The sequence below is a fragment of the Cyrtonyx montezumae genome, unplaced genomic scaffold (assembly GCF_038088225.1).
Source record: "Cyrtonyx montezumae isolate F1298 unplaced genomic scaffold, pur_monq_1.0 scaffold_4, whole genome shotgun sequence".
Lineage (NCBI taxonomy): Eukaryota > Metazoa > Chordata > Aves > Galliformes > Odontophoridae > Cyrtonyx > Cyrtonyx montezumae.
The window spans coordinates 32,194,001-32,220,103 of record NW_027072045.1 but is presented as its reverse complement, the minus strand read 5'-3'; the positions used below and the strand labels follow the sequence as shown (position 1 = coordinate 32,220,103).

Here is a 26,103-nt window from a genome sequence, read left to right as displayed (position 1 = left end):
GTTGAGTAACCAATATCCCACCCGGACTTTTAATTATCATGATTTTTTTTCCACTCCTAATAGAGCATTATGACATTTATACAGAGTACATCAAAGATAACAGCAGCACTTTTAGCTAAATTCACACTTCCCTGAGCACAGGATTCTTGAGTTTGCATCAGATGCAGCATGTTCCTCAAGAAAATGCATGTCTGAACTTCTCCCCTAGAAAAGTAACCATGCTCTTGACTTTACGAATCAAATCTACATTCAGCGAATGCCAAGGCATCCTCCATCTAATGAGAAAACCTACATAGTAAACACAAACCCAAGTTCTGAGCTCAACAGAATGGATCAAGCCAAAACAGATTAAAAAAAAAACAAAAAACACATCAACCCAGGAGGGTGGCCAACCCAAAAACACATCAACCCAATTAGGTGGTCACACTAGCAGGGATCACTGTAAATCTGTCTGAAGCACTGGATTAAACAGAAAATGCAATTTCAAGAATCTAGGTTAAAGCACTAAAGAGAAGCCTGCAAAACCCTGATAGAGTCTGAATACAGTCTTCAAAGTGGTGGATAGCTGGAGTAGATAGACTTAAAAATAAGTCATCCAAAAGATTTAGACACGACTTAAAGATACTCTGTATTTTCAAGTCTTCTTCATTTCCCGGTGACAGGAGTAAGAGTTTTACTGGCATATGTTCATGGAATTGCTGCAAATATGGAATACAAGAAGCAGATACGTCAAAACAGTGAAAGGCAATTTAAGAAATAAACAAAAAAAAACTTATTTGTTGAATTTCTGCTGCCATTACTATCCATCAGTTTTCATTACTCCTGAACAAGACCAGGAAGCTGCAGGGCTTCTCTCCTACCTTGGGATGCCATCAGGCAGCACAGCCATGCAAGCACTGTCTGCAGCTGTTCTAAGTGAGGATGCCACTAAGTATTTTCAAGCATCTAATCATTAATGAACAATAGCCATGAATAGCCATCTTACCTTTCCTCTAAAGCAACTTTAATAAAAAGGCAGGAAGATGGAAGTTTGACAGGTAGCAAATAGAAAACAGCAAAGACTCATACCTGAGGAATCTGTTTTCCTATTTTGAAATGTCCTGCTGGGTAACATCAGTGATTTCTGGGCTATCTTTGCCACACAGTTTGCACACAACAGCATAATTCATGAATCGTTAGGAATTAGAACTCAAGTGAAATTCACAGGCAACCTTATTTTGATCAGGAATTTCCTTTTGGATGTCTATCACCATATTACCTACCCAGCTACAAAGAACATTGCAGTAGACACTATTGCTTTGTATTTTTCAGCCTGCCCCAACAATTTTTTCCTTAGCCCAGAAGGGATACAACACCACGCAACCCCATCATCCTGCTTCCCTCCCCACTGCCTTCCAGCACCTTGCTCAACACACTGGGGGACATCCCAGTGCCACGCAGCCCCTCCTCCCTCAGTTCTAGTGTTTCGCTGCTCAAAGAGCACTTAGCAACCATAGCAGACTCTAAAGTAACAAGGCCCAATGGCTCACTATAATGCATCATGAACAAGCAAGCTAGTTGTATCCAAGCAGAGATCAAGCATCTAGAACATGTGCAGCTCATACACCTCAGTGTCAAGAATAACAGCTGTAATGACAGTATGTAAAAATGGCCAAGTTAGCTTCCCCCTGCATCATCACTTTCAGGTACAATACACGGTTGGACTGGGGGATGGAAAGGAATAAAAAGCACATCTGAAAAACCATTAGTACTACTAGCAAGAAGTATTACTTAATACAAAAAAAAAAAACCAACCCAAACTTCAAGGAGGATGAACTACTTCTCATAAAAGCAAAATTACTTCATAGCTGTTTTCATGTCCACCAGAAGAGTTTTCTGAGACAAAATCCAGCCGCAAGAATGTGTCTAATACTAACGTGAACCTTTTCTTTTAATCTTACCTGGTAAATCAACACCTTTATTAAACAAAAAAAGGCCAAGACTCAAATGCCAACATACACAAACCTTCCTTCATTGTATAACCTCTTTACTAGCAAGTACCAAACCACTTGTTCACACAATGATACCAGGAGGGCCAAACAACTCACAAAATCATCCCACCCCTCCCACAGCTACATTCCCACAGCAGAAGCCTTACCTTCATCATTCTGGGCCAAGGAACTTGCTAAGACAGTAGTCACGGCAATCCCTATAGCTAACCACTTCCAGAGACAAAACTGCTGTAGCATTTTTTTGTCAAACTTCACTCAAGCCAGATCTGAAAAAGAAAGATTTGATTTGTTAATCAACCAATTTACATAAAGGTGACTATAAACTATTCCATAGCAAAGCATGAGTGTAGGTATATACAGCCCTTAATAACACAGCACTGCTTCTGTTAATGTTCATCTCATTAATACATACAGACATATGTTAGTTTTATAATCACAAATGGACAGCCTCCAAAGCAAAATCTTGCATTTGCTTCGCTAAGTCTGAATTTCCATAAAATTAAACCTTTATTCTATTCTTCCTGCTTGAGCCTTATGCTTTACAGCATTTAGGGGAAGTGATGCTATTGGAGGGGTTCTGCTTATTGCAACTGATGTTCAACTGCACGAGTCAGCCAAGACTTGGTATTCAAACGCACTGCCCAGCAGAACCTTGCCCAACAAAAACATCACTGATTCCCATTAATGACCTCTAGTCATACTTTAGGTTCGTGGCCAGCATCAGAAGAGGAAAAACAAGAAAAAAACAAAACTCCTCATGGATATGAAAAAAATAATCAGAGGAATATACCAGTCAAGATGGGTCTGGATGAAGCCCAGAGCGTATTTAGTGATTAACACTGAAAAGTTATATAAAGCTTTGTTTTATTGCTCCATTAAAGAGAATTAACATATTCCTGTAGCCCAGAACTGAATTATTTAAAAATATTCCTTCACATTAAAAAACACTGTGACAAATACAATGAACTTCCTAGCAACAGAAGCATGAAACGGGGAGGGAGTTATAGCATCATAAGAACAAGCTATTGTATAAGAAGGGTTTAAGTGCTGTCAGTTTTCCAAAGCAAAACACTTGACTCAGATTTCATTGCCATTTTCTGCTTATAGCTTCCTACCGTGGTTACAGAACTGCTGCATTTCATTCCAAGTCAAACAAACAGACTATTCCCCCACTTACAGCTTCAGTGTTAACACAGCCTGACCGACCTCAGCAACAATTTACTGAAGTTGTGCTACCATTCCCTCCCACAAACTGAGCTCACAGAAAAAAGCGTACAGATGTGGTCTAATCTGTACCACTAAACAGAACTTAGAGCACGTGTTTCCTTCTGGATGGTGCTCAGTATTACATATGCCAAAAGGAAGCACTGTTTCCACCTCCCTGTACAGCAGGTTGCTCACAGCCCCATGCAGCCTGACAGCTTCCAGGGAGGAGGCATCCACAAACCTCACTGGGCAGCCTGTTCCAGTGTCTCGCCACCCTCACAGTAAAGAATTTATTCCCATTATCCTGTCCAAATCTACCTAGTTAGCTGAGATCCCACTCTTCATTTGATTTTCCTCCTACTCAAAAACTTGTTGTGCTAGGAAATTGAAGTTTTAGGCTCACAAGTGCATTACCAGTAATTCAGTAATATAGAACTGCTAGAGGAAAAGAACAACAAATTCTCAAGGGGAAAAAAATTGGGGAAAGAAAAAAAGAAATCCATTCCCTGAGGAACCCACTCAGGAGGTTTGCTCAAATCATTTTTATTTTTCCCATTTTCTTATCAAAATTACAAAAATGCTTATAGGCAAGAAAAACTTATACGCTCAACCAGAAAAATGAAAAAAAGAAATGAAAGAAATAAGGTTTGGGGGAATTCCAATTTCTGGCATGTGTACATTTAAAAAAAAAAAAAGGCTTCAATGAAGCTCTCCCAGGAGCTCTTGGTGCTGGATGCTGCACAGGCACTGAGAAACACACCTACACTGACAAACTGAGACACAACAGCACACATACGCGTTCCCAGAGGAGCGCTGGCAGGAGCTGAGCACTGTAGGTTTTTGCAGCTCGACTGAAGCAGGCTGATAATTGCACTCCAAGGAGCAATCACATCTCATCTCACTTCTGCTTTATTATTATTTTTTCTCACCAGTGTAACTACTGAAACAGTGAAAACTCCAACCGGTCATCAAGTCATCTCAACAAGTTTTAAGGGGAGATAAAGACAAATGGAAAAAAGAAACGTCAAAAAGTCAAACATCAGTTACCGCATCCAAGCATCTGGAATATATTTAAGACCCAGTGATACTGCATTCACCTTAAACACCTAAGATTTAAGCTAAGATAAGAACAGTACTTGAAAATACTGCATTCGTTTCAAGCTGAAAGGAGAAAAATTGACAACTAGAATAAACAGTCAGATCAAAAATAAAAAAAACAATGCAAATTTGTTCTTGGTATGAAAATAAAACTGGAAGTTAAGACGACATTTGAAATTGGGAACACACTAGCATGCGACACAGAACTGCAGGAGTTGGAAAGGACCTCTGGAGATTGAGTTCAATCCCCCTGCTAAAGGAGGTTCCCTACAGCAGGCTGCACAGAAAAGCATCCAGGTGGGGCTTGAATATCTCCAGAGATGGAGACACCACAGCCTCTCAGGGCAGCCTGTTCCACCACTCTGTCACTTTCATAGTAAAGAAGTTTGCTCTCATAGATGGAACTTCCCACGTTCCAGTTTGTTCCCACTGCCCCTTATCCTGTAGCTGAGCATCACCAAAAAGAGCCCAGCCCATCTTTCCTGCCCTCTACATATTGACATGCACTGATAAGATCTCCCTCTCTGTTTTCCTTCCAGGCTAACAGCCCCAGAGTTCTCAGCCTTTCCTCATATCAGAAGATGCTGCAGACCTCCTTCATCTTTGTGGCCCCATGTGGGCTTTTTCTAGAAGTTCCCAGACTTTCTTGCATTAGAGAGCACAGTGCTCCAGCCACGGCCTCACCACAGCAGAGCAGAAAGAGGGAGAATCATCTCCCTTGACCTGCTGGCCACATTCTTTTCAATGAACCTCAGGATATCATTGATCCTCTTGGCCACAAGGGCATACTGCTGGTTCATGGCCAACCTGTTGTCCACCATGACATCCAGGTCCTTTTCTGAAGAACTCCCCTCCAGCTCCTACCTTATGTTGACATGCATGGTTACTCTGCACTTGCCCTCGGTGAACTACGTCAGTTTCTTCTCTACCTTCTCCAGACCTTCCAAGTCTCACTGAATGTCATCACAGCCCTCTGGTGTGTCAGCCACTGCTCTCAGCTTTGTACCATCACTTGAAGGGAACACACCATCCATTCATCCATGTCATTAATAAAGATGTTACTCAAGAGAGGACTGAGGAGAGACTTTGAGTAACAACACTAGTTACAGGCCTCCAACTGGATTCTGAGCCCACTTTGAGAACTGTCTGACTGCTGGAGCTATCTACATCACTGACCACTCACCTATCCCACACCTTTTAAGCTCACCCACAACGATGTTATAGGAGAGTGTATCAAAAGCCTTGCAGAACTCAAGGTACACAACATCTATCTGTCTCTCCTCATGGTGTGACACTGGTTTTCTTCCAGTCCACAGGCACCTCTCTCATATTCCACAGCCTTTCAAAGTTGTGAGAGAGTGGCTTGACAATCACTTCTGCCAGCTCCCTCAGCACTCATGGGTGCATCCTGTCAGGGCCCATAGATTTGCGCACAGTTAATTTGCCAAGAATCCCTGAACAGATCCTACTTGATGAATTTTTCCATTCCCCCGACTCTCTTTCAATCTAGAGTGCTGGATTCCCAAGGGGCAGTCTTAGCAGCAAAGACTGAAGCAAAGAAGGCATTCAGTAATTCTGTCTTCTCAGTGCCCTCAGTTACCAGGGCACCCACTTCATTCAACAACGGACCCACATTTTCCCTAGTCTTCCTTTTGCTATTGAGATAAAGAAACCTTTCTTCTTGTCCCGGACCTTCCTCACCAGATAATTCCAAGTGGGCCTTAGCCTTCCTCGTGACAACCCTGCATGTCCTGACCAAATCCCTATATTCCTCCCACATGGCCAGACCCCCTTTTGACATTCCATACACTTTTTTCTTCCATTTGTGTTGTTGAACAGAGCTCCTTGCTCATACACGCAGGACTGATCACAATAAGACTGTAGCCCTGTGACCACACACAGACCTCTAGTTCTTCCTGTTTGTTCCCCATGCTACATGCATTAGCATGAGAAGAAAAGGGAGCATAGAATGCAGGTTTCCCTAAAGAGATACAAAAAGGTCCCCCATACACCTTTGGTGTAGCATTTCTCAACTCGCCTCCATCAACTTCCTAATCCCAGAGTAAATTCTGAACTGCACCAGAACACAGAGTATTTCATTCTAAGGACACACATCCCTAAGCATACATGTAAACAATTACTGGCCATTTCATAAACATGTGAACAACAGTAGCTCCTGCAAAACTGCTATGTCCGGATGATTAAGACAACCTTTTTATGAATGGTTTAACACCTATGCTATTGCTTCACACATCCAACCAGAACTCCTTCCAGTACTGACTCTTACGCGTATTGCTTAGCGGTGTTGTCTTTTGATAAAGCACTGAAGTACACTGTAAACTACTCTTATAAGCCTGTGTACAGAATGTCTTGAACACAGGATAAAAATAGGGGATGGTTTTATTACGGCCTCATCTATATCACCACAGAGCAGATAAAATGCTTTTAAAAACTGTAGACACAAAAGTAGAGCCCCTGAAGTGCAAATGTTTGTTGTGAGAGGAACAGGTACCTTCACATATCAGAAACGTCCAGCAACTTTTTGCCTTTGTTTCTAATAAAAAAAACAAAAACCTCTTTTACAAGCCGAAAGAGAAGATAAATTCACTTCACAGTATGACAGTGTTTCTGGCTAGGTTAATGCTATAGCCCACTAAAACGTATATCCCAAACGTTTTACTTTTGTTGTGAAACAATTACATTGAACTATCAACGGGAGAAAATACTTGGAAAATACCTAAATACAAATGCAACCAGAAAAGTACCTCTAGTTTGTCCCAGTGCCATTCTTAACCAATGTTGCTTTGGACAACAGGCACCCTCACACAGCCAGGCATGGCAGAGCACCCACCCGCTCCCTGATTGATGCACTGTGGGCATCCTCCTGTACATTCCTACACATGGGTTTTGGGTTCCAGCATCCCCTTGGTGACCTGGGTCCTGAGACTGAATTGTACATCTGCAGCACATCAGCTGGGAAACTACATGGCTACATACTAGCTAGGAAAACACCCTCAGTTAAGACTTAGCCAGAAAAAATAAAGAATTCCAGTTCAGGACTTAAGGGACATCCCAGGAAGTCAGATGTCAGCCCATGAATTCCCATGCCCACTCAGTGCACTTCCCAGACAGCTGCTGAGCCCAACTCATCATCATCTCACCATCAGCACAGAGCAAGAGCCAGCACAGAGAGAAATTCAGCCTTGTGAGCTATTTACAGCTCCAGTTCACTGTAACTCCAAGTGGGAAAAACCATGCCGAACTGTTAACTAAAGCCAAACATCTTCCTGTATGCTTTTCTGAAGAAGTTAAGCACATGCAAATATTTGGCTTTACTGGTGCTATACTGAAGAACTTACAGTGCAAATACTTACAGTGCAAATACAAATTTTTATCCAATTCTGCATGAACCAAAATCCAGACTATCACAATTATTTTGCTAATGTTGCTTGAGCCCTTCCTACGTAACTGTTTGTGCCTACGTACTCCTCAGTATACCCAACTCCTCATATTTGGTGTAAGATCTTCACGTTATCAAGCCAAGACAAATCACATGGATTTTATTTATTCTCTCACTGGATCCTTTCAGCAATATGAACATTTTCAAGACTGAGTTTCAATATCAAATATGTTCACAACTCACTCCTATTTCGTTCTTCCTCACTAGGTATATTCCTACATTTCCCCCTTGCCCATGTTCCTCGGTTTCAATTTTCCCCGACTCTGATTCTTCCCTGCCTCCTTCTGACAGAAGTGACAGTTTTTCCAAGATGGTCATAATCACTACACCACAGCAAAATACTTAGAAGCTGAAGCAGAGTGTTGGTAATGGGAAGTTACTTCTCTCCACATTAGCTCAAAAGTAATTGAAACTTCAGAGTGGCAGCATCTCATCCAGATTCAGCGGATCCTATAGCTAAAAGGGAATGACAACACAAAAATAACTTGTACTTCAACAAAGAATTGCTTCATTTTACTTCAATACTGCATACCACAAGCCACAGTAACTGGTGTTTCCCTACACTCCTACAATATAAGTTTTTTCTTTTTAAATTTTCCTCTATCTATGGCAACGTCAGCCAGTGTGCATATGGTCTGATTCGCAGCAGGTGACATCTTAAGAGCACTCTGCCAAATCCCCCTGCCAGAATAACACACTGTAAACACACCATATTAACACTTGATGCAGCTTGCTGTTAATTTCCACAGGAATGAAAGAAGATTGCTAAGTTTATGCACGTCTGCTCAGAGAAATGTCAACTACACTACTCTAAATAGAAGAAAGCTTTGACAGAATAACCGAGATAGGGCTGGAGAGGGAGTTTTGTTTCTTGCTTCCACCATTAGTTGTCATTGCTTAACTTACTTGCCATATTTCTGAGAAGCGATCCAGCTAGGAGAGGGATTACATCTTAATCATGAGTGAGTAAATAGGATAGCAGATTTTTGTCCTTCCCACAAACCCAGGTTTTTATCACAGAAGCCAAAAAACCACCTCTGTATGCACTTAACCTGCCAAACAATGCTGCTCACACAGGAGGCTGCACCTGCTTCACCCAATGGTGTCTGCAAGTTCAGGCCTGCATCATGCTGACATGCGAGCCTACTGCCTTGAAGCTATTGAAAGAGGGGAAAAACGTCCTAAAGATCCTTACTTCCCTGTCAGTGAGCTTTAAGAAATATCATTGACTGCTTGATATAAAAGCATTAAAAATGGATATAAATCTATATTAGAAGTGTTTAATTTAGTTCTCCTATAGTCTTCACCTTTATAAAATATACCCACAAATCATAAATTGTACATAAAAGAACAGGCTATTTTACTGGTTAATAATAGAAGTACAGTTTGATATAAAAGTACAAAATAAAAGATCAGCCTTCACTGCAGGATGAGTATTGGATGACATCCCAGAAACCTCTCCATTTCCCCACTGCTGGAGCTGTCTCTCTCCAAGGACCACTCACTGTGCTCCTGCGAGGCAAATCTGACATTTTCTTACCATGAAAACTAAAGAAGGTCTTGGTAACCATCACAGGGAAAAAAACAAAACAAAACAAAAACCAACACAGTCACCAAGGTTGGAAAACACCTGCCCCTTGCAGGAAACCAAGAACTTTCTGAACTTTCTTAAAGTATTTGCTTCCCTCATGGCAATGGAAATACCCCAAACTTCATTGCATGAATTTCTTTTGTTGAGGAAATTTACATTTTCTTAAGTAGAATTTACATGCTCCAACTTCTCTCCTCTGAATTTGGGTGTAAACTGCATAGCAAATACACCAAACTTTTCAAAGCAAAGCCTATCTTTCTGCAGAAAGCCAAAACGACCATTTCTCCTTGCCTGTTACCATCACACAAAAGTAGATTTAGAAGTAATCACACCTTTTTATTAGCTCTGTTAAAACAGTTCAAATGACATTTCTGAATTAAGATGCACACTGACACACTTAACAGAAGTTATCTTCACTTACCTGAAAGTCAAATTGAAACTTGTATTGCTATACAACACCAGGCCAAAAGCTTTGAAGAGCTTCTGAAACCAGCTTACAAGTGTTGCAGCCGATTGAAACAGAGTTTTTCTATGGCTGCACTCCATTCTCACATGCCACATAAAATCAAATAGAACTCAGAAGGATAAGAGGTATTGTCTTTCTGCTATAAGTTCCTTAAGTAACATGAAATTTCCACTTAACCCCACAGAAGCAGTCTGCTTTTAAACCACACCTAATTACCAATTATCCTGACAAACAAACCCATTCAGAAGGGTCCTTAAGTTGCCTGCAGTCCAACTTTCAGTGTTGCTCCAAACAATTACAGGCCTAGGCAGACCCTCATGGAGATGGAACAGCTCAGCACACTTTGTCACTCAGTGAGCTTTGTTTAACTCACTCACAGAAAGTAAAACCATGGTCCTCTATTGCTGCTGCTTGCTGGAATTAACTCTATCACGATACTGAATCACTGAATGCAGCATTCAGCTACATACTTTCCATCATATGAAATCTGATGTTCCAAGATGGTACACACATTCAGGTCAGCCCACCCTCTTGCACACCCTTGGGATATGGGGTATCTGCCTTTCTTCATTTCTCAATATTTCTCAGATGGCTCAAAAACACCCATCACAAACTGATCTACTGAACAAAGAATTGAGGTCTCTTCTCTAGGTATGTACAGTAAATACTAAACATCATCTTCTGATGTATCTTGTATACCAGGTAAATATAATCTATCATATTCTACTACACACTTACTGGGCATTTAAACCAACAAGTCACTTAACCCATAAACCAAGTACTCCAAGTTTCAAGACATGAATCAGCTCCACAATCAACAACACAATTGTTTAATCCTCTTATGCATTGCCACCATTATGTGAAATCATGGACAGAAGAGCTACAGTGTGCTAACAAAGTCATAAGCAAGACCCCCACCATTTTAGCCAAATTCACGTGGCAATTACACACCCTGTATTTCGAGCCTTGTCTAGTATCTCTTGCCTGCACTGGCTTGGCTTGCCCTTCCTTTTCATTCTGCTCCCACCCCACTAATATCTAATAGGTGATTATGTCCAGGAGATTGAGTAGTTCAGTCAGAATGGTGTATTAAGCATCCACTGCAGCAACTAAGAGTCTTCCTGCAAAAATAAGGTACTTGAACATACAACCAAACCCAAATAAAAGCTATCAGGTACTGTTTTTACAGCTTCTATTTCAACATCACAAAATTAATGCATTATTTAGAGTAGTAGTTAAAAACAGCAATACAGTATTCTCGAATTTCAAAATAAGAAGTCAGTTACGGTAAAGAAAACTGTTGAAATAACTTCCTGTAAAGTTTTCTAAAGGAAAACAACAAGATTGTTAGTTTAAAGACTTCCAGACAACAACATCCTTCCAGCCACGCAGGTCATCCAAGCAGCACTACTTTGGTTCTGACCACAGCCAGCTGTGGGATGAATAGGCAAAAGGAACAGATGGAGGCTTTGTGATGCTGCAACACTCCGGAGGTGGACATTCCTTATGTGCCAAAAGGGCAGGATCACATCTCTTACCCCCATCCTACTCATTCCCAGCATCCTGCCTGCTATTTTCTTGTTACTAAGCTGACATGTCTGTGAATTTCATAAAACCTGGGAGCTCAGAAGGCTTTAAGTTGAGCTGGAGAAGTTGAAGTGAGCCTGCAGGAAGGCAGCAGAACTCTGATGCTCACTGACACCCACACAGTATATGCCTGAGTCAAAACACCTACTGGGAAACAATCACACATTCAGTAGTGAGATAAGGGAATAGAAGTTTTATAAAGAAAGGATTAAGATATCTCTTTTACCTGAAGTAAAATAACTTGATCCTAAGTTGGCCCTGATATAAAAAAGTAATTCTTGATGTTGACCCTCACAGACCTGCCAACATTATTTGAGTGGAACATGCAGAAGCTCATGATGAACAATTAAGCAATGCTTTGTATTATTAAACAAGAAAGTCACACCTATCCATTCTGGAAGATGCTCTGACCACAACACCTGAAGAAATAGTTCAGACACCAAGAAATCTGGCATGGGTGAGCCAGAAAACTGCCAGGGTGACTGTTAACACCTCCAAACAGCTGGAGGCTTGGAAACTGTCCCACACAACACTCACTGCAAGGTACTGCTCAACTCAGACAATAAAGCATGACAGCCCCAGACAACAGGGAAAGGCCCTTGCTCAGAGAGACAAAACACAAAACTGCAGGAAACAAAACTTTACTCAGACAATTCTAATGAGAAATACAGTAGGAAAATTAAGAAGTAACTAACCAGATGAGCTAGACCACAAGTTTACTTCTGCACTGGCATTGGCTGATGGAGATGTAGGCACCAGTACTGCAGTAAGTGGAACAGAGTGAAGCAAAGAAATGCCAGCTGTGAGAGCTCCCTGGTCCCATGCTGTTCAGCTGGAGCTTGTAACAACCCTGGAGGATTGCAAGCAGCTCTGTGAGGATTTAAATGCATTTGGTACCTGAGCAATAGCTTGGGAAATGAATTTCAATTGGGATAAAAATGCACATTGGGATAAATAATATATTCATGTATGCAAATAGGGATTCTGAATTTATCAGCTTTTTAGACATTATCCCCTCAGAGGAAGCAATATAAATAGCTGCTGTAGTGTAATGGGTACTGAGCTAGAGTAAACAAAATGCTTGGGAGCATTAGGAGGGATAGAAATACGACCTAAATTATAATGGCATTATAAAGGACAATAGAAAACCCCCAGAACATTAAACACCATCACTTCACAAGGAGACTCCAGAGAAGGAAACACTCCCAGGAAGGACAGCTCAACTGCCTTCAAGGCACCCTGGGACATAAACCTTTCATCCTCAAAAGGAACAAGATGCGCCCACGTACACACATAAAAAACAGAACCACCTCACCTCTGAAAGACCAAACCCAAGCACTACTTATAATGAAAAAGAGATGTTACAGAGATTGACTGAAATCCTGGTTACCAAAACTGCTGCAGTGATGTACTTCTCCCTTGATTAAGGCAGTATTTCTGTACTACAGGAATACAGACAGGAATAACAAACAGGAATAAGTACAAAGAAACCAACGAATGAACATTTGGTTTGCTCATGAAGTTCAGAAACAGCAAGTTCACTCCCAGCTAAGTTATCTTCCCAAACAATATTATTTTAAACACGTCACCTTAAGGCAGTGATATCCTGTGCTGCAGGGCTTTTGCAAACCGCCTGCGGGAGCCATAAGGGAATAGGTGTGCACTGCTGTACCACTACTCACCTTAGACCATGGGTCACAGGTGCTATTTAATTTCTCTTGAACATGCAACAACAAAATGTCCAATGAATGTTATTGATTAATGGCTTAATTCAGTTGTAAACTCATGTTTCTTTTCCAGCTGTGCATTTACTCACAATTTTCAGCACTTGTTCCAAACTAAAAGAAAAAAAAAAAAAGGTTTCTAGAATAAGGTATTTCCTTTACCTTTGTTCTTTTGACTTATTTATGTCACTTGGGCCCTCAACATACAACAGAAAGGAGACAAAGAACCATACCTGAGCAGAAAGGCAGTTCATTTTGGGAAACTTGGCCTTAAAAACAGCTGTTTCAGCAACATTCTTGATCAGACCACCTGTAGTCATGTTGCCAACTACAACTAGTAGCTCCTCACACAAAGGTTTTTGATGCCTCTGCCCTCGCTCCCTCACATACTTCCCAATAGATATGGTCTATAAATATCAATTTCAGCCTACAGAACAAGCATTCAATAAAATGATATAGTTTAATTGCTTCTGCATTAAAGGAAAACAAAAAATAATTTTGATTTTCTTAGCATTTACTGAGGCACAATGCTGCAAAGCTAGAAGAGAAATGGGTTTCCAGCTTACAGAAGGAAGAGTTCAAGTCCAGCAAGTGAAAAGACAAAGTTAGGTAAATAAAAATAATGTAAAACCCACCATGCTTTCACTTATTTGATCTTAACAATCACAGAACAAACTATGAGGAACAAGACTATCTCACTCTTTGAAGCGCATGATTCAATGCTGTTTCCCATTTGGAATCTGTATGTTTTGTAGCACACAGTACAAGAAATCCAGTACCTCACGATGCTGAAATAAGGGCTTGTGACACCTTCCTGCAGGTATTAGCTTCTACTTGAAACCACTTGCACAATACCATTATTGCAGGAAAATGAGATACTAGAGGGACAGAAGGTCTTAGGCAGCAGCACAGTAAGAGGCTCCAACTTTTCAGTGACCACAATGCCATTTCCTCCCACAACAGGCATTACAGCAGAAAGATAACGTTTGTCTGCTCATTCTCTAGAACGGTTTTATATTTGCTTTTGTGTGGATGGCTTTCTAAATGCTCCTGCTGGACTCCAGAGAGCCTGAGCATCATCATCTACTCCAGAGCAAGGTGTGCCCAGAGGGCACGGCCATCCCTGTTGAAATGATCGTCTCACATCCAGGGTTGAGTCTGACCACATCGAGCACAGTACCAAAGTGTATTATTTTAATAGCAACACTTCTAACCACAGAACTGTTCACATATCCCCATAAAGACTATATACATCATTTGACAACAAACTGTCAGCAGTTACCAAGGTGTCATTTCTAGTACACGGTCTAGCTCTTCTCAACACTCAAATTAAGGACAGAAAACAGTAATCTCAAAGGTCTTTCTTGGCTAGCAGACTGCTTACATGTATTAGCCACAGCACTAGCTCCCCAGGACCCAGGCTGCCATCCTCTAAGATTGAGATTTTTGCTGTGTTGCCAGTGCTCATTTCATTAGTAAACAGAGTGTTTTGGCCTGAAAACATAGATACATTACTGCAACGACATCAGCTCTTCCCTGGAGCTAGCTCCTGATTTGAACAACTACAATAGGAGGTATTCCTCCCGAAGAGAGAAAACAGGAAGCATCTGCTTCAAGACAAAATATCAATAGAATAATAAGGAGTTTTGTCTTAAAGGCAAGCCATAAAATGCAAGGCAAATCCTGTATGGATTAAGTATTATCAGAAACCTTTGAGAAACAATATCAAATAGGATCCATGACAACAAACTGTCCTGAGGATACAGTCAACCTTAAGTGGAACAGCCTAGTAAAAGATGTCCCGTGATATGAATGCTGCTGTATAGCCTTACCCCATTTCTGAAGATTACATTATCAGTGCTCTCTCAGAAATTGTACCTCAAAGGCATTGGATGGTTTTAAACTTGCTGAGACCACAGATTTTAAAAGAAAAAGCTTCGATACTATAACAGAACTGATGTTGTGAAATCACTGTGACTATATATGCTGGACTCCACTTTCTGCTTCTCATCCTCAAAAGCAGAAAGGGAAAAAAACAACCAACAAAGAACAAGCTTTGGACGTAATATGGAGAAAACACACCTTCTCCCAGCCCCCTGCATCAGAATGAACCTACCCAGATCAGAAAGGCAGTAGCTATTCAGCAACAGCTTATTCTAGAGCAACTTGCACTCTGGTAGGTGTACAGCTCACTTAGGGGGCTACAAATCACTTAAAAGCTGTCCATCTCCATGCCAAATCTACAGTGAATCTCTTCATAAAAAGCTTCCTATACTCCTGAAGATTTCAAGTGTTTCCCAACTCTTCTAGAATTTCTCCTCCGTCTTTTTTTTTTTTTTAATGCATTCACCTCTGAATCAAGATTGCTTTAGTCATGGTTTATTCTTTCCTTAGAAAACTGCACAAAGCAAAACCTCGAAACATTATTTTTTCGGTATCACTTAGTGGGCCATCAGAAATACTATGTATATCTGAAAGCCCATCTGACATGCAGATGGTAAAATCTGGTTTCACCAAATGTCTCACCAGGAGAACTTTGGGGGACTGAACAGTTACACAGTGTTTATTGGTTTCCCTTAATATTGGCCTCTTATGGGATCTTGAAGAAATGAAATCCTATTTGTGCTGGAGGACATGCATTGCAAAAAATGGGATTTCATTTCTACAAGATACCATAAGAGGCCAATTTTAATACATCATGTCTGTGGTGTGCATCCTTCCCACAGGGAACGGCTCTTCCCAAGTTGGACAGCAATGCAAACTTTTACTACATTTTTATATGAAGTGAACTATCATTCACAGCACATCATCTGTTAAATGCAGGTGATGTTAGATTACAGTCTCTCCAAATGTTCCTAACCCAAACATCTTGATTTGAAAAGCCATTTAATTTTACAATGGAAAGACATAGGAAATTCATTTACCCATCACAGCTGCTCTTTGGAATTGTGCAGTATTTTCTGTATAATTGTAATTGCTTTCAAATAAAATTTACCATTGGATTGAACCAATTTAAATAAAGCAAACAAAAAACAACAGAAACAAATTCAAATTTCTCTTTCATTCAAATAGAAGTATTCCTCAAAGTCTGCTGAATAACAGACTTGCAAGCCTGGAAAACTGGAAAAAGAATCCTAATTTGAATAAAAGGTTTTCAGAATGACTGTGTTCATGAGATTTTACAAGCTTTGATCCAAATTAGAATTTTAATGAGTTACATAATTCTGTATTCATTAGGAAAAGAAGTGACCCAACAGTGAACTACTGTATTTCTTCATAGCTGCTCCAGACTTTTCTTTTCAACTCAAAGCAATAATTATACTTTAAGTCCTATGAGGGTGGGGAAGAACAGCAGGCAGGACTCGGTGCTTGCAAAATACACACTGTATTTTGGAGGAGACCTGCACTTTTAGGATGTAACAAGGATTTCAATCACTTTACATTCATACATGGCCTCAGCTGAGGAATTACAAGCATAACTCCAGATAAACTTCCATTATGTCAGAGCCTCTCTGCTACATTTTGTTTTCATCTGACCCATTGTTGCTTTTCTCCAGGTACCCCCAAGCCCCAAGTTTGCTGAATGGGGCTTCGAGCAGCCTGGTCTAGCAGGAGACATCTCTGCCTATGGCAGAGGGGTTGGAACTACACGATTTTAAAGGTCCCATCCGACCCAAACCATTCCATCATTTTATGATTCTATCATCCTGTCATTTCCAGCACAAACACCCAGTGCTTTAGCTTTCCATAAACATTAGAACAACCAACCAAATACACAGTTCTCCCCTACATCTAATCTCCATCAAGATGCGATAACATTAAACCCCATTTCTTCCCTCCACAATACACATCCACTATTTTGCATGCATACCTGAACTAATTCTATCAGCTGGATCATACTCATATACCTGTCATTACCTAAAGGAATGAAAACCCACGTGCTCTCACTCAGAAGTCTTCAGAAACAAGTAGCTGCCCATTTAGTTTTGCACAACCCATGTGTTGGTTGCCAGCACCAGCACAGATCCCACGGTCTGCTTTCCTTGTAGTAAGGTAGCCACTGTCACCCACATATAAGGAAAGTGGACCCTAAAGCAGCTGAAACACTGCTAAGGCATCAGTGGTAGAAGTGACCAACATTCAGAGAGGCTCTTTTTGCAGAAAAATGAAACAGCACAATGAAGGGCACAATGCAGTTAGATATCGGAGAACTTATCAAACATGAACTTATCAAAACCATTGAGTTCATGCCACTGAGTTCTGCTGCTTTTCACTAAGCAGAAACTCCTAAGCAAAACTAAAGCCAACAACTTCTAACTACAAGAAGAATATTTACTGGGTGCAGACATAAAGCTCAAAGAACTAATGCATTTAAAATACCAGAAGCAATTGAAAAGCATGAAAGCTTCCCAAAACTAATTGCTGAGCTTATCTCATCTTAACTTCTCATTTGCCACTATAGAAACAATTCCTGGCTCAATCTGTTTCAACTGTAGTAATTAATATTCATCTTTCCCATTGCTTTGTCTTCCTTCAAGCTGAATTCCATGGAAATGGGTCTTTTTAAAAGACTGTTTTTTCCCCTCTGGGGATGACTAACACAGAAGGCCTCTGACACCAATCCAGTTATTAAAAGATGCAGAGATCTGCCTCTGCATTAATCACATGTGTCCAAGTAAGGTCACTGTACAGTTAGGAAAAATAAGAATTATTTCTAAGGTAAAGGACATTGCAGATCAGACAAGCTCAGGAAGTTGGGCAGGTCATTGTATTTTCCAATCACACAATCCATTGACAGCATAGTTAGGGTATAAGCAGAAAAGGTTGTCTTAATAGTTCAGATCTTTATGCTTTAGAAGGTGTTGTCTATAGGCTCTGCTACACAATACGTTTATTTTGCAAAATCTCAAGAGGAAGGGAGGAAGCTAAAAACAGGACCTGAATTCCTCCCAGAAGAACAAGCTACATAAATACACTGAAACAGACAGCTGAAAGATTTACTGACCTGCTGGAGTGCTTAATGAAATTATTCTCATGAGCACAGTCTTTATGAGCTGCATCATCATTATCTGCACCCAGAAACCTATTTCCATTTCATTATGTAAAGGGACTCCACATACACCTCCAGAGTCTTTGTTTCCATCACTCATGCATCTAGAAGAAAATTGTAAAAAGTCATTTAACCCTTCCACTCACCTGCCATAAACATTCTAGAACTGAAATCCGAGCATCTCCAAAGACAAAATGGAAAGCAATTCTGTTTTGTGGGAAAACACAAGGATCACTCAAATACTTTGTATGACCTTTAATATTACTTACATTCCCAAGCTGCTCATGACTTCTGTGTTACGTACTAAATTAAGAACATCATTAACAATGAGAACCAATACCAAGCAGCTGAACAAAAAACACACAGTAAAAAGGAAGGATTGCTGAAAAACCATTCAAACTGAAGTCAGAAGTACTTCAGAAGCACTAAGGAAAAATTTCTATTTTAGCATTGAATTGTTACTACAAATTTTATATTAAAAGTTTCCATAACAGAAAAAAAATTATAACTAAGCTGAATTGTTGGCTTTACTTCTGATAATTGTTTGTTGAGCTATTTCAATTTATTCTTCTCATAGTTTTCATGAGAACAGTACATATCCATAGCATTTCTACACTAAGACATTTGAATATCAACTCTACAACCCACTTCCTTAAGCAATGTCACAAACAAAGGATTTGGATCAAACCAAATTTTACCTGGAGAGAAACAAACAGGATATTAGGAAAAAATTACTCTCCTCAAGAGCAGTCAGAGTCTGGAACAGACTGCCCAGGGAAGTCATGGAGTCACCATTCCCTAGAGGTGTTCAAGAACCATGTAGATGTTGTACTGAGGAACATGGTTTAGTGGGAAAATACTAGTGATAGACTGGATGATCTTCCCCAACATCGGTGATTCTATCAGGATACAGCATGTTTCTCAAAAACCTCAGAGGGCTCTCAAGACCCTAACAGCATAAGCAACAGATGCACCAGCTCATCCACACTTCACTGCAGGGCAACAGAATAATTCTACTTGCAGACAAAGCACAGAACTGATCACTTCTGACCTTTAGAACTAGGATGGCACATATGAAAAAAGAACAGTGTTTAATTTGCGTCATATTTCAGTCCTCCACATTTTCCTTGGAGCGTAGCAAAATGCATTGTTGAAACTATGTGTCAGTCCCAACAAGAACAGATCTTAGCACAATTCAGTAGTTTGAGAAATTATTTCTAGAATAAAAACCTTCAGTGAAGTTACAGTGCACAAGCCAAATATTACTACAGAAGAGCATAATAAAGACATCTGTCAGATTTGACAAAAACACTAGACTTTTCCAAAAGTTTAAGAAGTTTCTGCTGTTTTTATGATTTTTTTGAAATTTTTTCTTTATATAAGTGTTATATAAGGCCAGATAGAGAGTAAACACTAAGTATATATTAAGAAACATCTTGCAGCTCACTGTATACTTATACTGAAAACGTGGAGCGATAAATCCCAGGGGTTCAAGATTTTAAAGCATTGAAACATTTTTCTGCGTTGTCAATCAGTTTGGGGAGTGGAACACTTACCCAAGGGTAGTCAAGCTGAACACAGTAAAGGAAGTGACAACTATATCCACTAGTGAAAATAGCTGGCAGCAGTATCAATCATACAACAGGATAATGCAACAGTACGCATTTACTTACATTAACACAAGAATTTTCATACCAGCTAAGTAAACCTTATCAAAACTGACAACAACTTGAAAGAATTAAGAATACCTATCCATTTTTTCTCCCTTAATCAGTCTATACAAGTTTTGGGTGTCACTAGATGCAGCTGATTTGCCTCCAAATCAAAGAGATGGGAGATATCTACCTACACTCCCCTTTCCCTCCTGATTACATACCTCCAGCACATTCCATTGTATCTTTCCCCCTTCAGATGAAGTTCCAGCCTACTTAGTAACTCTTCACAGAGTATTTATATTCCTGAAGTTAGCTGCCCATTGAATTTGAACCAAATTTCATGAAATCTTAATGGGAAACAATAAGATACTAGTTCCAAGGGACAACAAACAAAATGTTTTTTCACTCCCTGTGTTTCAGTGGAGAAGCTGCTACATTATCACCTCTACAAAAAGTGAACATTCAGGAAGACAAGAACCTGACAACATGTCATGGTACTGCTCAAGCACAGGAGTAAAGGCACATTGTGGCTGTTAACATGAACTACAGTGGCACAGCTGCAGGTCAGAACCTGACCTACTCATAACTTCCACCTCTGTGACCACTGTGCTCAGCGTGAGGATACAATTCCCATCATTTGGGATCAACTGAACATTGACAGCTTAATTGTATTACCTGCCTTTACTACTCTACTGATGCATCATGTGGTAACCCGGGAACAAAGCAAAGTAACAACAACTTAATCTCCACCTAGCTAATGGAAAAAAGCATCCGTACTTTTGGCTTGTTACAGTTCTTCTGTGATCTTATGGATGATCTTAACTGAGGTCAGGAGTCAGTTATTACATCCTTGCCTGTCCTGCTTAAGCACCAGCTCATTCCCTTCCTTCCATCCTGTTAGCTCACCTCTCCAACACATCCCTGAGAAGCCACTCTCCATTTATTCTAATCTTCAAGTGGCACTGACAGTACCCTACCTTACAGAAACAGACATAGGAACAAGATGCTCATCCTCTCCCTGTCCACTAAGAGAGGACATTAACAGACATGAAATGCAAAGGGAAGGAAAAGTGTTTTTGTCTCATGGTTTCAAACAGATGTTAAGCTAATTCTCTTTATCAGGCTTACTTATTTATTGCTGGAAGGTAAAGACACAGTGAGTGACTTGCATAGAAAGAAACAAGATAAGTCACCTTGCAAGAGGAAAAGACCATTAGGATGTTGATACACAGACAATGAGCACGTATCTCAGCAGGGGAGCATTCACAACAGCCATGCACCACGAGAGCAGGAATACCTCTATACTTCACTTATGGGAAGCACGTAGGTGAGCTTGCACACCAGTATGATCAAGACCGGCTTCCACAGAACAAAACCTCCCAAGATGACAGGCAGAAAGCACAAGAAGCACAAGCAAAATGCAGAGTCAGGTTTGTAAACAGTTTGCAAAAACAGCTCCTGATTATAACTTACACATACAGAAACCTGAAGGCAGAAAATTAATTAACACCTTTAAAACCACTCTGAAGCAATACCATTAGCACCACCATCGTTCCTCAGGTCTGACTTGGGAAAAAAAACACTTGCCCTTAAGGAACAACACTCAGAACCAAAAGCAGCTGGGCTCTTTTGCTTCTTTCTCCTTCAAAAATAATTTACTTTAACAAGAGACAATGAATACAAACTTCACAGTAAAGGTTAGGTGAGAGAGTAATACTCTTGGGAGGCAAAGAAGTATATTTACATATGTTGGCTGAGAAAAAAAAAGATGCTTTTAAAAATCAACATTTAGTGAAGCAGAACAACTGCATTTCATAAAGCAAATCTAAAATTATGCCGCACAGATACACATCCCAAAATGGAAATTGGCCAGAGCTGCTGAAATACCATAGCATAAATGAAATTATTTTCTAATTGAATAGTTAGCTACTGCCTCTGTATACCAATTACCGTTCAGCTACTGTCAGGCTACCACACTTTCCCGAGTAGCACCAGAAGGTGATCCATAACACCGGTAAATGAAACGGCTGCTACGTCAATAAGCAGCACCATAACTGTTTGTTAGAAGCGTGTTTTTAATTCAATAGATAATAGCAAGGAAAACAACACAAATTATCTTGTTAGTTACTAAATTAATCATCTGATAGAATCAAATAATATTTAATAACAAAGATGATTTAATTCTTACGGATGAGCAAAGCATTGGAAGGAAGATTCTCCTCTATGATTACAGCTGCAGAAAGGCAATGTATTACTGCATTAGTAGCTGCCTCATTACCTATTTGCCGCTGGCCAAATAAACAGCCAACTGAGAGAGGCAGGCATCTGCACTCTCCAAGAACACAGGCATCCCAAATATTTGGGGGAAGCACATAAATGCAAACATGCTACCATTCCGCAATCCAGTGGTTTCCATTGGGTTGAATCCTCCTCCCTGTCAGTTAAAGTACCCCGTGTAAATTAGGCTGCTAAAACATTTCTGCCTCAGAACAATTCTGCAAGATGAAACTTGTTGACTCCCAAGGAATCAGAAAAGCTTGCAAAACTTAAGGACCCCAGTGTTTCTGTGAGCAAACTCAATTTTGAAAACATTCACCGCTTAGACAACTTAATGAGCTTATTAAATTGAGCTCCAAATGTTTTTCAGAACTATTTTCCTGGATTCTGCTACTGTTCCACTCCAAAGCAGAATACACTCAAATTCCTCCATGAACAGAAAAAATTAAAGTGTCCTGAAAGCTGAGACAAACTTTATCTACTACTTCTTGGAGAGCAAGATGCCTACTGCAGCACCCCAGGCTTCAAGGACAATTTAGCATTTAAGGAAAAATACCTCTGTTCCGTTCCACAGGGTTTTAAAAGCATGCACAACATATGTGGCACCTACATATCATAGGAATGACAAAAAGCATGAAATAGGAGAAACAACTTTCAGTCAAGAGATTAGTTATCTTAAAAATAGGGATTCTGGAATGAGTCTCAAGGGACAGGGCCCTCTTCCTACCAACTGAATCATTTCAAGCTAGTCCAATGCCCCATAAATCCTGTCCCCGTAATAATGACTTAACATGAAGCATTTGATCTGCTAGTGAAGTTTTTAATACAATACAACCCAAAATGAGTAATAAGAAATACAGCTGTTTACTATAGTTCTGGACACTGGTACAGTTTTCAACACATATGCAAATTCTCCTGGGGAGTTGTAAAGCAGAATCCATCAATGCTCATTGCCAAGTCCACTCACCTAGCGTCTTACAACATGTTTAAGATTCATTTGATGGTCTGCTCTATATAATTTGAAATCTTAAAATTCGGACAAAAAAAACCTCATTCAGCCCAGAAAGACTTGGAGCAAAGACCTCGGATCCAGGCAGTCAGAAAGAGAATGAAGCTACACCCCAATTGGATTCTCCAACATCAAGCACAAGCATTTCCAAGACCATTTTCCCCCATAGCCAGAGCTCTTTCAAATTCTTCACTCACCGAGCTTCTGTCCTCTTCAAGAGGATTTTAAAAATAACATTTGTGCTAGTGCAGAACACAGGCTATTCATCATAACCAGCGTGTCTTGTAATTCTAATTGACCAGCACCTAAACTTCACTATTTAATTCTCATTGTTCATGTACAATTCTGTTCAGCTGAAAGAGCTCACGTCTTGCAATTTGAGCTGATCATACAGGAAGGCAATGAAGTAACAAAAGTAGAAGGTGTTATAGGCAATTTAGCTTTTAATTAATCTAAACTGGGAACTAAAATTATGATATGCAATTTAGTTTTATGTTTTAATCAGACTCAACACAGCATTTTAATCTCCACAAGCACTCACGCACATTTGGAGGGGTGCAACGAAGGGCTCATCTGAGGTCTCCACATTACTTTAAAACAACTCCTGAATGTTAATTAACCTGAAACAACATCATTGTTCAAGCTGAGCACTGCACTAGTGAAAATTGAGGAAAAGCCCCAAAACTTCCTCTCAAAACAGAAATCCCAACTTCTCAAAAGAAATACAAAAGCACTAAAACAACAGCTGTCAGAGACAGATAAAAGGAAGAAGGGAAGGAGAAAAAAATAAAAACAAGGACATCAAACCTGCCTGGAAAACTATTTTCAGTGGTAAGGTTCACATCAGATGTTTCTGCTGGGAACAATCCATAGTGAACTCTTCTGTCACAGGCTGGTGTGCAATTTAAACAGAATATGTGGTCAAAAACATATTTACAGACTTAGAGTATAAACAGTGAGAACTGGAAACTGTAATACTCTGGGCTTGCTACCAGGCTGCATTTCACCAAATCACAGAATCAAAGTTGGAAAAGACTCCCGAGGTTATCTATAGTCCAACCAACTACCTACCACCAGTATTTTTCCTCTAAACCAGCGTATGACATCTAAACATTTCCTGAACACCTCCAAAGGTGGTGACTTCAGCACCTCCCTGGGCAGTCTGTTTCAGTGCCTGACCACTCTTACAGAGAAATTATCCTCCATAACAAATTATTATTCAACCTGAGGATACCTCCAAGTAATACACAAGTCATCTGCTGCTGATACTCACTTTTAAATGATTGCATCTACTCCACTTTCACGATTGAACACACATCATCAACACAATGAGAGTGAGAAGATAGGTTAATGATAAAAACATGAGAGAACAGAGGCTTTACTGACAATTGTTAGAATTAAAAACTGATCTTGCTTGCATCTCTGCTCACCCACAAAACACTACGCACATCAAGAACTGTTTTTTTCCCCCACTCATTTTAGTACATAATTACATCATTTGATAAGTTTGATTCATGGGATCAAGTACATATCTCCATGCTAAGAGAAATTTCAGATGCAGAATTTAAACTGAAAAACTTTCCATACAGTTTTATACTCAGTTTAACAATACAGAACAAGAACTCAGATTAAACATTTGGAGTTCAGTGTGTGTCCAATGTACACAGCATACATACAAACACCAAAAAAAAAGTCTCTGGAGTTTATAATAGCCTCAGTTACAAGTATTTTACTTCAGAGTCAATTTGGGTAGGTTCACAACTGATGGATGCCAAGCAACACAAACAGAACCTTTAAGATATTACAGCCAACTACATTTCAAAGCTACACTACCTGAAAAAAAAAAAACCATCATAGTAAATTCAGATCATAATTGTTACTCATCAGCTTTCATGGGGTGGGCTCACCAGAGAAACCTTCTCAGTTAGCAAATCCAAAAGAATGCAGTCCATGCATACATACTGTAGTACAAAGTTCGTGACAACTTGGTGCTGCCTTCAGGCTTTGGGCAGGATGCCAAAGTGGTCCGTAGTGGCAGACATTTTGGGACCACAGTAAAGAAAACTGTTAGAACAAGAAAAATGAATGGCATGACTGTGGAAAAGAAATTAATTGAACTTGAAAACTGAAATTCTTGGCTCTTAACTAGCCTAGAAACATCCAAATCACTGTCCAGTGTGATTCATGTTCCAGGCTGAATCATCTGGACCAATTAAGAAAATGTAACCCACTAACTTTGCTCTGAAGAACAATGACTCTAGCCCATGCAATGGAGTGATGTTGCTTTGAATCTCCACAGATGCAGTGAATGAGGGCAGGAGAAAGGTCCAGTCAGACTGCTTATAGCTATGGGCCTCTTTTCTCCTCTTGCCAGTAAGACACAAAGGATGCAACCATACTCTTGTAACACAAATAGTAAAGGTACTGTGAACTTGCAACTTTACAGTCACTTTAATAAACAAAGTGGGAAGATGTACAAAACAGAACTTTCCTGGATCCTGCAATCTATTTGAGTTTATGAGGGAAAATAAAACACGGTAGCATGATCTAGATAACTGAATTACATTGAGTAATACTCAATGTGATTTGGAAACATTTTTCTACAGTCTGAAATGGCTAGGAATGTAAAAGATGACTTTTACTCTCAAGTAGCAATGCCAGAACCCCCATTCAGGCACTCCTCAAGCAGTGTGTGCAGCTGTCAAGTATGGACATGGCTCAATTTCTTCACTGACTAATGTATTACTAATGTAAATAGACATGGAATGATAGAAGTGAGAGGGAAAAAAGCAGCTAAACTACTACTCCTCTGCACTCTCAATTGCTTCCCAACATTTACAAATAACTTCTCTAAACAAGTCATAATCAGTAATGATTTACACCTTACCCAGTCAGTATGTAAACAGTCAGCAGTGCTTAAAGAACCACCCTGCCATTATGCAAAGCAAGTAATACTTCTAATCCAGTCTCTCAGGATTACATTTCTGTC

The 26,103-nt window shown here is 40.0% G+C and overlaps 1 protein-coding gene across 1 annotated transcript in view; it reads right to left on the bottom strand.

Annotated features, from left to right (window-relative positions):
* PCDH15 (protocadherin related 15) overlaps positions 1 to 26,103 on the bottom strand; it is a 598,943-nt gene that overhangs the window by 293,955 nt on the left and 278,885 nt on the right. Inside the window, exon 6 of the mRNA XM_065746677.1 lies at positions 2,138 to 2,257. Coding sequence (XP_065602749.1) covers positions 2,138 to 2,228 — 91 coding nt within the window. The 5' untranslated portion in view covers positions 2,229 to 2,257. The remainder of the gene's footprint in view (positions 1 to 2,137; positions 2,258 to 26,103) is intronic.